This window comes from Paroedura picta, chromosome 2 (assembly GCF_049243985.1).
Source record: "Paroedura picta isolate Pp20150507F chromosome 2, Ppicta_v3.0, whole genome shotgun sequence".
In the NCBI taxonomy this organism is placed as follows: Eukaryota; Metazoa; Chordata; class Lepidosauria; order Squamata; family Gekkonidae; genus Paroedura; species Paroedura picta.
Genome location: NC_135370.1, coordinates 90,037,261 through 90,048,606, shown reverse-complemented (window position 1 = coordinate 90,048,606; position 11,346 = coordinate 90,037,261). Strand labels below are relative to the sequence as shown.

The 11,346-nt window shown below is 46.9% G+C and overlaps 2 protein-coding genes across 3 annotated transcripts in view; one reads left to right on the top strand and one right to left on the bottom strand.

Annotated features, from left to right (window-relative positions):
- The first annotated feature begins 829 nt into the window (after positions 1 to 829).
- Positions 830 to 3,706, top strand: PHLDA2 (pleckstrin homology like domain family A member 2). 2 transcript variants are annotated; one of them, XM_077321537.1, is made up of 2 exons: positions 830 to 1,362; positions 3,290 to 3,706. In XM_077321537.1, the coding sequence occupies exon 1, from the start codon at positions 917 to 919 to the stop codon at positions 1,325 to 1,327; it is 411 nt and encodes a 136-aa protein (XP_077177652.1). In that variant the 5' UTR covers positions 830 to 916; the 3' UTR covers positions 1,328 to 1,362; positions 3,290 to 3,706. The 2 variants fall into 2 exon arrangements, with proteins under 2 accessions (XP_077177652.1, XP_077177651.1); XM_077321536.1 differs by having other exon boundaries at positions 3,287 to 3,706.
- Positions 3,707 to 10,332: 6,626 nt separating this feature from the next.
- SLC67A1 (solute carrier family 67 member 1) overlaps positions 10,333 to 11,346 on the bottom strand; it is an 88,204-nt gene continuing 87,190 nt past the window's right edge. The window contains exon 11 of the mRNA XM_077321535.1: positions 10,333 to 10,627. Within this exon, the coding sequence (XP_077177650.1) occupies positions 10,440 to 10,627 (188 nt within the window). The 3' untranslated portion in view covers positions 10,333 to 10,439. The remainder of the gene's footprint in view (positions 10,628 to 11,346) is intronic.

Genomic DNA, 11,346 nt, shown 5'->3' with positions numbered 1-11,346 from the left:
CTAGGTATGAACTGATTACTTCAATTCTATGACACTGTAACTGAGGACGTGTGCGTGCATACAACAGCTCACACTTTGAATAAACTTTGTTGGTCTTAGAGTTGCCACTGGTCTCTAAATTTGTTCTGCCACTTCAAAACAATATGGCTACCCACTTGAATCTAGCAGTAAAGGGATGTCTCTACTTCGAATCCATTTGGAACAGGGATCCTCAGCCTTAATTCTCCTCCCACTCTGGTACCTTCTTTCTCTAATGGGATTTAAAATTAATCCTGTATGCTGGGGTCCCCAGTAGGATGCCTATGGGCATCACAGCACCAACTTCCCAGCCAAGAAGCGTAATAAAAGGGCTCTGCTCTCCAGCGTGGATGCACGAAGCTGTGCCAAGCCAAGAAGCGAATCTCTCTCCCCACCCACCCCCCTTCCGCAAGTATGTGGAAAACACAACCAGGAAGAGTATCTGGGGGGGGGGGGTGCGTATGGGGGGGGAAGAGTTTATGCGAGTGTGAAGATAGCGATCCTTTTCAGGAAACACGTCGAGATTTTGCCACGGCGGCGCGGGAGGGGAGGGCTGAATGAGTGCAAGGCAGCTTTGTTCTCGATCGCAGTCGCCGAGACCTCTCCCGGCCTCGAGGGGGGCCTGGTCATCTGGATGCCCCTGCCCGCCCTGCGCTTCCAGAACTCGGGAGGCCGCGGAGTTGAGCGGGAAGCGGGGGGAGGAGAGCAGCGCCCGGAGCCAAGAGCGAGTGGGCGGCAGGAAGAAGCGCCGGGAGGGCCGGCCTTGGCTCGCGCCGCGCGGGGGGAGGCGGGAGGCAGCGGGCGGGGCGCTCGCAGGGCCATAAATGGGCCCCGCCGGGCCGGGGCGCGCACAGCACGAAGGCGCCGAGCAGGTCCGGGCCGGGGAGGCGGCGTCGGCATGAAGGGCCCGGCGTCGGAGGTGCTGCGCGAGGGCGAGCTGGAGAAGCGGAGCGACAGCCTGTTCCAGCTGTGGAAGCGGAAGGCGGTGGTGCTGCGGCCGGACAGCCTGCGGCTCTCCTCGCCCGAGGGCGGCGGCAAGGCCAAGGCCAAGGAGCTGCGCTTCGGCGCCATCCAGAAGGTGGACTGCGTGGAGCGCACCGCCAAGTACGTCTACTTCACCATCGTCACGACGGACCGCAAGGAGATCGACTTTCGGTGCCCGGGCGAGAGCTGCTGGAACGCCTCCATCACCATGGCGCTCATCGACTTCCAGAACAAGCGCGCCATCCAGGACTTCAAGAGCCGCCAGGAGGCCGTCGAGCAGGCCGCCGCCGGCACCCGCGACCGGCGCCTCGCCAGGGCCCCCTGAGCCCGCCCGCCCGCCCGCCCGCCAGGAGCCCCCAGGTGAATAGAAACGGCCAGATCCCCTGGCCAGCTCCGATGGTCAGCTTTTTACGATGCAGGTCATTGATCTTCCTTTCAATGAATGACCGGAAACAAAGTTCCGGCCGCTTTGGGCCATTGGGGGCAGTTTTGCTACCTCCAGCGTGCTTGACTCCATACAGAGCGCTAGAGGAAAGCCCAGGTTATTTTATATGCCGCCTCTACGTGCACTTTGGGGCTTTACCTTTTCACCTCCATTTCAAACTGCCCCATAGACAGAAACCGCAGAGGTGATGTGTCTTTTTTGCAAGGGATGCAGTGCTGCTTCCAACCTTGGACCGTGCAAGGGACTCTGCAAAAGTAGCCATTTCTTTTGGGTTGACTTTCCGATATTGTGACTGGCGCCGGTATGTGTTGAAGATCTGGCCCTGGACGCCACTTTCTGTGATGTGCTCCTCTGTCCACCTAGGAGCAAGGCTAGTCCAGACGAAGTGGTTTTAAAGGGCAGGGTCCGGTTCACCTCTCGCATAATGTGCTATTACTCCAGCGGAGCTCCATCAGCCCTTTTCCGGGTAGAAAGTGTAGACCTAGTATATAGATTCATCCTCCACTGAGGTGAGGTAGGGCCAATGATGACCCCTCCCCTTACGATGGCCTGAAAGTCAAAATGAATTAATCGGATCGGCAATAGCGCAGTCAATTACTGCTGCTCCTTTCTCTTCTCTAGTTCAGCACTGCAGCATAAAAACCACTTGTGGGCAGGGGAGTGCAAGCCTATGCAGATTGACTGCAGTCCAAACCCATTGAAATCAATGGCTCACATTGTAGTAATTACTTAAGGTTGTGCTGGAGTTTAGCACTGGAGTCTGAGTCATGAAGTACTTGACTACTTCTCTGGACAAAGGCAAGAGGGGGGGTGGGAGCACTGCAGAATTTATGGTATAGAATTTCATGAGTTATGGTTCTTTTCTTTGCAGTATCAGTGTTATTAGTTAGTGTTAGCATTATTAGTCAACCCAATTATGTTAACCATTGGAGTTTAATTGATTTCAGTGGCACATACTTTCAGAAAAGTTCCTTCTATAGTGTGTATGGAGGCAGAATGGTCCAGACCAGTGGTCCTCAACCTTTTTGTCACTGGGGACCGGTCAATGCTTGACAATTTTACTGAGGCCCAGGGGGGAGGGGGAAGTCTTTTGCTGAGGTATGTCGCTGCCGACTGAGCCCCTGCTCCACTTGCTTTCCCGCCGGCGCCCCTGACTTCCCGCTGCCGGCTGGGGGGTTCTGGCAGCAGCAGCAACTGCACAGTGCCACGCCAAGTGCGAGCCCCAGCCATGGCAGCCGCTGGAGAGCACCAAAGGTGAGCTGGCGGCAGAGTGGCAGGGCAGCCCCCAAGGCAGCATCCAGGGAGGAGGACGAGGAGGAGCCGCAGACCGGTACAGGTCCCCAGACCAGGGGTTGGGGACCACTGGTCCAGACCACCAGTCTCAGTGAGACACTGTGTAGGATTGTGGTCTCAGTGCCTAGCTTGGAGGGAAAGGGAAATACCGTTGCAGGGTGCAACTTAATCCTATCCAGTTCCATTTCTTGGAAGTCAGTCCTACCGGGTTCACTTGGGTTTGCCTAGTTAAACATGAGTATAGAATTGCTGTCTAATCTTGCAATCATGTGCAGTTACTTGAGAGTCAGTTCCATTAGACAGATATGAATGCACTTTCAGAACCCTTCCTCTGCAATTTTGTATTATTTTGCCATTGTTAGGATATCTAAGCCTGATAGCACTTCCTGTAGTAGCAAAACCTCCAAGTAATAGGATTTGTTGGATGTAGAATGGGATTTTATGTGAAGGGGGAACATCTCACTATACAGTACTTTCTTGTTATAATATTACAAGCTGTAATATTAATGGTTTGCTTCTTCTCTTCCCCCCACCCTTTGTTTTCAGTAGACTGTACCTCTGGAGGAGAAACCGAATTGAATGTCCTGGATTGCACCAGGACAGGACGCCAATGAAGGAAAGTAACTGAAGGACGCAAGCAACAAGATAATCTCTTCCAGGTCAGATGAAGTAGCTGAGAAGAGGCCAAGCTTCCTTTGAGAGGCATTTATAAGCCAAAGACTTTTTTTTTTGGAAAAAAAAAAGATTTAGGGCAAAGTGTGGCTTTGCCCAGCTATGCAGAATGTTCTCATTTTCTATATGGGATGCAAAGAATATGCAGCAACTGCAGCTGCAATATCTGTTTAAATTATTTGTAATATCTATATTTGTATTTATTTTGATATCTTTAAGCAGATGTATGTCTTAATATTGCTACTTCCATTTTAAATGTGTCCATTCCAAATAAATTACTTTTTTATTACTGAAGTGAAACTTTTTCTTTATTGGTAGGGGAAAAAAACCCAAACCATTGTTAGTGTGCTTTGTTGACCAAGATCTATACCTCTGGCCTGGCAAGGATTCAGTGAATAGGCCTGTGGTGGTGTCCCCTTCCCTAAACAGCACCTGCCTTACTGGGCTAATTTTTCTCAAAACAGCACCCATTTCTGACCTCTTGCAGTATCATGTTGAATGGAATCAAAAGGCTCTCCAGGTCCTGTCATTCCTTCTCCACCCCACTGTTTAGGCATGCCTAAAGACAAGTCTTGTAGCATTTCAAAGGCTTTTAATAAGCAGAAACTTCTGTGTACTGGAATCTTCTTTATCGTAGACATGTAGAGGGGCCTTACTAGGCAGCAGTCTTCACAGATGAAGTTATGGGAGAGAAGCAGTGTCAAAAAGATAATGGCACATGAGAAGGACAGGGTAAGATCTAATTATGTACGAACTCAAAAGTACACAGGCCATTTATCATAGTAATAACTGGCCATTTCTCTAGAGTGGCCAGAAATGGCTGCCTAATTCTTACATGTGTGCTACAAACAGGGAACAACTACACTAAGGTTCTTGCAAAGAAAGACCTCCCGAGTTCTCTCCTGAGGTGAGCCATGTGCTACTCAGAACGGAATTGCCTCCTCACTGCCTCTGGAGTCCTGGACAGTCAAGCCTGAGGAAAAGAGTTCCCTTGTAAACCCCAATATAGCTGTTAGTCAAACCGTGTGCTGAAACCATACCTGAGGGTAGTGCGGTACAGTCATGGGAGGACACATTAATCTACAGGAGATGTGTGATCTGCTAGCCACTAGGCAGAGCTGAGTGTTTAACAGCAAACAGTTTCAGTGTCAAAAATAGCTTATGGAAGGTTTCTCCAAAGTGTACCTTTTCATGTTTGTTTCCTGGGCTACCACGTTGTTGCCAATGCATTTGGCTTCAATTCAGCTTTCCATTTAGCATGGCTCCAAATTTGTCTATGTAACAACTTTGCAGTTGCCTAGAACAGAATTTCAAAACAAAAATGCCTCCCAAAATAAGGTATGTGCAGGTCTAACATCACAATACATTTCCCCCTGAACCCACGTACAAGCAGATGTGCACTGGGGATTTCTGGGGGTCTCATATTTCCAGGCATGCAAGGACAAGGTCTTTGAACATTTTCTCCTTGCCATGCCACTTCCCTTACCTGAAAGGTGCCCAGGCAGCTGCTGCTCATCCTGCATGGAGAAATTACCCTGGGGTGGGGGTGGGGGATCATGGCCCTCCAGAGAAAACTGCATGGGTCAAGGTTGAGGTCCTCCCTGTGTGTTTCAGGCTTGATCCAAATTGGCTCCCATGTGCCTGGTCATCAAAGTTCCACTTGGGAATCTCCCCACACACCTGCTGGACACTCCCCAGGGTGGACCAGGAAGAATGCGTTGTGGTTAGCAGGAAGCTCAGTCTGGTACCATTCAACATAGTGCAGGTAATGAGGACAATACTTGAATGGAGGGGAAGGTGACTGTCTAAGTGCTTAACTCTTTTGTACTCCCAAGCTGCCCAAAAGGAGAGGCAGAAATGCTCATAAAACCCTCGAGTAAATACAAACCCAGTATTATAGGGACTACTGAGCTATGTGAAACACACTGAATACCAGAGCAGAAACTAACTACCAGCCCTTTCAGTTCTACCCAGTTAGCTAATTTGTCACTGCAAGATATAACTTGATAGTTAAGGATGTGCTTCATTAAAACTAGTCAAGGTAAAGAAATGCAAGAATTTAAGCTTCCTGTATCGTGGTGCCCGTATGTATATCTTGAATTCAGGATTTGAAACACAGCCATGGTACATAATTTAGCCATGTTACAGTTGTTTATCTAAGTGTCTAAAATTTCTAGAACCCAAGCACAACAAAGTCACTGGACCCACCACCTGACTGAGCTAAGCTATTGTCTACTTGAGTGGATACAGTTTTTAAGGTACCACAGTTTGGCAGACCCAAGACAACGTGCTTGCGGAGAAGGATTGCCAAGAAGAAAAACTTTTGATTTCTCCTCCCCCCCTCCACCCCCTTTGCCTATTCATGGTTTCCCACTGATAGTTGGGATATGCCCTATGAAAGAGATTGACAGCGTAACATGGAAATAACATGTTCAGATGGTTCAGGCATGGGCTGATATGCTACTAGGCAAAATGAAGGGACCCCCCCCCCCCCAGACACACAATGCAGGACAAGCAGCAGCTGCCTGGGGGCCTTTCAGGTCAGCGAAGTGGCATGGCAAGGAAAGAATGTCAAAACCCTCTGTCCTTGCATGCCTGGAAGCCTTTATATAGTGCTGCAGAGTCTTTGAAGTGCTTTGCATGCTTCTGTAGTATAAGTCTTAGATGAGCTGGTGCTCAGTCTGAGAGAGTATATTACCTAAATCCACACAGTGGAGCTTGTGGTAGTAAAGGGAGAGAAATCAGGGACTTCACAGATTGCCTTCCTCCAACTGTAATCAGAGATCTTTGCACCCTCCTTATTGTCTAGTACAGCCGTTCTCAACTTTTTTTACTGTTGAGAAACACCTGCAAAGTTGTTGTTGTTGTTAGGTGCGAAGTCATGTCCGACCCATTGCGACCTCATGGACAATGATCCTCCAGGCCTTCCTGTCCTCTACCATTCCCCAGAGTCCATTTAAGTTTGCACCTACTGCTTCAGTGACTCCATCCAGCCACCTCATTCTCTGTCATCTCCTTCTTCTTTTGCCCTCAATCGCTCCCAGCATTAGGCTCTTCTCCAGGGAATCCTTCCTTCTCATGAGGTGGCCAAAGTATTTGAGTTTCATCTTCAGGATCTGGCCTTCTAAGGAGCAGTCAGGGCTGATCTCCTCTAGGACTGACCGGTTTGTTCGCCTTGCAGTCCAAGGGACTTGCAAGAGTCTTCTCCAGCACCAGAGTTCAAAAGCCTCAATTCTTTGACACTCGGTCTTCCTTATGGTCCAACTTTCAAAGCCATACATTGCAACTGGGAAGACCATAGCCTTGACTAGATGCACTTTTGTTGGCAGGGTGATGTCTCTGCTTTTTAGGATGCTGTCTAGATTTGCCATAGCTTTCCTCCCCAGGAGCAAGCGTCTTTTAATTTCTTTGCTGCAGTCCCCATCTGCAGTGATCTTAGAGCCCAGAAAATCTGTCACTACCTCCATTTCTTCCCCATCTATTTGCCAGGAATTGAGAGGGCTGGATGCCATGATCTTCGTTTTCTTGATGTTGAGTTTCAAGCCAACTTTTGCATTCTCATCCTTCACCCGCATCAACAGGCTGCAAAGTTAATCAAGATTTTAAAAAATCAAGATTAAAAAAAAAATACACAAATGTAGTCTGATCATGCAGAATATGGTTGGGAAGCATAGCTGTATACATGCCCACCTTCCCTTTCCTACCCTCTCTGCCTTTGTCTAGATCTAATCCAGCTTTCCTTATGATATATGTTATATATATTGCTTGAAAAGAGGGATATAAAATACATCCTTGTTTGACATTTTTGCCAATTGGGAACTATTCTGTTTCTCAATGTTCTGCCGTAACATTAGCCTTTGTTCATAGTATAGGTTGTATGCCAATCAGATGCTCTAACATAGCCTTCTCCAGTGGTCTAGGGTGGGGTAGTCTCCACCAGTGGGGAGAAGCTCCTCCTAGTCCAGCCTTTCTCAACTTTGTATCATTGAGAAATCCCTCAAACATTCTTCAGGCTTTGAGAAACCCCAGAAGTAATGCAGTCATGCAGAATATGGCTAGGAAGCATAGCTGTGTACATGCTTACCCGGGGTCCCTCCTCTTCCCACCCCTCCAGGTCAATCATAGCCTATTTTGTAAGGGATGGGCAGGTCAACATGACCATATATGGTCATATCACCCCATAAATGTTTAAGAACATTTTTAAAATATAGAATTAATTAACTCCCACCCATTCAGGAAACTTTTTTGGGGCATCAAGAAATCCATGGGCTTCAAGAGACCCTGGCTGAGAAAGCCTGTCCTAGTAGCCGGCAGGTTTGTCAAACTATGATTCCTGTAAGGCAGCCTTTCTCAACTTCTTTAGTGTCGAGAAACTTCAAGAAGCTTCAAGAAACCCCCCAAAGTGGCGTGATCATGCAGAATGTGGTTGGGAGGCATAGCTGTGTACATGTCCACCCAGGGGTCCTCCCTTTCCACCCCCTCCAGGCCCATCAGCCATTTTGGGAAGGAGGAGGAAGGCTGACATTCCCATATATGGTCATATCACCCAATAAATGTTTAACAAATTTTTAAAATATATATTTCCCAAACCCATCCAGGAAACCCTTCCAGGGCCATCAAGAAACCGTAGGGTTTCACAAATCCCTGGCTAAGAAAGCCTGGTCTAGTAGAATGTCCTGGTATTCTGATTCCCCACTTGTGCCCTCTGCAGTTATACAGCAGTTAGTTATACAGCAGTAGCTACATGGAAACAGTAGCTGTTGGAGTTGTAATGCCTCTTTGACCTTCCATGCATTACCATTATTAGAAAAAGCTGTATGCTTTGTATCTGAAGCTTGATCTCTCATGCTGATGTGGTGGAGCAATCAGTATTGGATTGGGATGTGGCAGATCCATGCTTGAATCCTGTAAACTTACTGGGTGACCTTCTGCCAGTCACCCTCCAACTCAGCCTAACCTACCACACAGGATTGCTATGAGGATAAAATGCAGGAGAGGAAAACTATGTAAGCCATTTTGGGATTTGCTACAATTTAGCCCAAAGTCCATTCTAATGCCTCGTTTTGCAGATGCGGCTTATCGTATTGGTACCCATGTTGTCCTGAACAAGTTACATAGGGGTGATAGTCCACTGAAATCTAGGATACTTTCTTTCATAGGGAAAAGTTTGAGCCAACTTTTAAGGCCAACAAAATTTAATGCGAAGTATAAGCTCTCATGTGCATAGTTGGATCTGGGTGTAAATCAGTGCCTCAGCTGATGGGTAATGTGTCTTTTATGGCACCTGTAAGTACATTTAAGTGAAGGAAGCCCTTTGTTTTCTTTGGACTTGTTTCCAATTAGTGTACTAGAATTTCTGAAACACCACAAATACCTCTGGGTTTATTGCTCCTTATTGCCTTTATTATTCCTTAATGCCTTTATTGTGCTATAGAGAAGCTCACTTTGAACATTGATTTCAACTTTATCTCTCTCTCCCCCCCCAGCTGAACAAATTAGTAGTCTTTCATAAAATATGGCCCCTGATACTTATAAAATTATACAAGCCTTTTGTAGTCATGGCCCATGTGCATGACACTGCCACCACTGTTAAGGAACACGTTGCCTTAAAAACTACATTTATGTTGGTTTGTCAAAGGCTGATCCATGATGAACTTGGTACAAGAGGACAGTAACCTCTACAGCTCCACTGGACAGAGCCAGAAACTGGCCTGGGCTGTCATCCCATGAGAAAGACGAGTGCTTCTTTGTACTTGGCCTACAATTCCATCAACAGACAGGGCCTTTTCGCACAGGGATCTTTGTTGCAAATTGTTTGCGGAATGAAAAATCGCCATTTAAAATAGTGGAATTCGTCGTTATGCATACCTGCCTTTGTAGTGGAATCAGTTGCGTTTTTTAGCGTTTCCCACAGGCTTCCGGTCTCGGCAGAAATCGCTAGAAAGGAAGCGCTATTGCCAAGCTCGTCCCGCCCCTGGCCGTCAAGCAGCCAATGGGCAGCCGTTAGCATGCTCCCAAACAGCCCCTTTCCCTTTAAGAAAGGTTTAAAAAAAAAAAAAAACGACCCATAGCAACGAATCTAGGTAGATTCGTTGCTACGGAGAGACCCATCCAGCTGCCTAATGTGAGCTGTCGTTTGATTGTATGATCGTTTGCACGCTGCCTCGAGTGATAAAAAAAAAATCCCCCCCCCCCTCTCACGGGCACGATTTTCGGCTGAATTTATTTGTAAAAAATAAAGGGACTTTATTTCAGCAAACGGGCTTTTCAGTGGTTTGTGCTTAGTGACTAAAGGTGAAGGACTGAAGCCAGGGAAGCCTCTAAACAGAAAGAGGCTCGCTGGTGCGTTTATCCCCGCTTGCTCGGAGAAAAAAAAATGGCGATCGCTTCGCCGGAAGTTTGGAGGAGAGAGCCAGGGGGAGGGACTTTGAAGAACCCGCAACAATGGTAACGCACAGGTCTTTAGCGCTACTGTTGCAGATTGGTTGCAGGAGTGTATCGCTATCCGGAGGGTGAATCCACTTTTCTGGATTCCCCTGAAAGCGCCACAACGAAGCGCTTTTTGCTGATTGGTTTCAGGATTGTTGCAGATTGTCTACGACGTCGTGGGTTATGGCAAATTAGTAGCGTTTCCAAATAGCAACCATTCTGCTACTTTGAAGCCGTGCGAAATGGCCCACAAAATTCCATACAAGGCCGCTTTCTCAAAAGCTATAAGGAGTTTTAAATGAGCTGAGACTCCTGCAGAAACCCGTATATTTAATACAAATGACTCTGAGCAGTGGAACCTTGAACGATCCTTAGAATGTTTGTAGTCAGTGCCTTGGATTGTTTTAATAATGCTTTCAAGTGTTGTGAACGGATCCAACATCAACAATTCCTCAGTGATATCGAAAGTACATTACGGTGAACAACAGAGCTGGGCTAACTTGGTCTTTTTATTTCCAGTCAAACGAGGCAATTGAAATAAAAGTCTTTGTCTGCTTAGCATCACACATCTAGTAATTAACATTACTCCTGAGATCTATTATTTAATTTTCCCTTCATTCAGAGGGATCCTCTTCTTAAAGATATACAGAAACAGAGCTACATTGATGATCAATTGTAAGTAACCAAAGGATGAAACCCCAAATCTTCTGTACAAAAATCCTCCTATTGTTGGGCCTACTGCCCGTGTCAGTGGCAAAACAGATGCCGAAATTCCCAGCATGGCTCCTAAGAGGAAATTGGAGAAAATTAGTGGTCACAAAAAACAATTTTAGCACCTATTCCAGTGTGGATGTCTTAGATCTATGTCTTAAGTTCTTTTTTTTTTTTTTTTGCAACAAGGGACATAAAACCCAATCCTAAAGATTCTGGGGAAGGGGGCTGAACAGGCAGCCATGGATCAATTAAAAGCATACCTAAAGGAATCTTCGGTCCTGGATCCATTCCAGTCCGGTTTCCAATCTAGTCATGGGGTGTAAATGGCCTTGGTCTTACAGATGGTCTCCAGAGACAGCTTAATCAAGGAGGGTTGGCACTGCTCATATAACTCAATATCACCCATTTCAAAATAGACCACAAGCTTTCAGCTTGCCACCTTGCCAACATGAGGATATGAGGATAAGCCCTGCAATGGCAGACTTCCTATCTTCAACAAAAACAGAGTCCAATAGCACCTTTAAGACCAACAAAGATTTATTCAAGGTGTTGCCTACAGAGTCTCACTATCCTTCAGTTGCTGATACCACAAGTTTGGCAAAACCTGTTTCTAGCTAGCCTTGCCTAGAAAGAATTGAGATCAAAATTTTCTTAGTGAATTTGTGTAATAACGAAGTTCCCCTACTCCATTATGCTGCCCCCTGCTCTGATTTCTGGCACTAAAAAAAAAGTAGGATGTGATCCACCCCACTCAACTGAGCGCTGGAAGTGTGCTTTCTGATGGTGAAAGA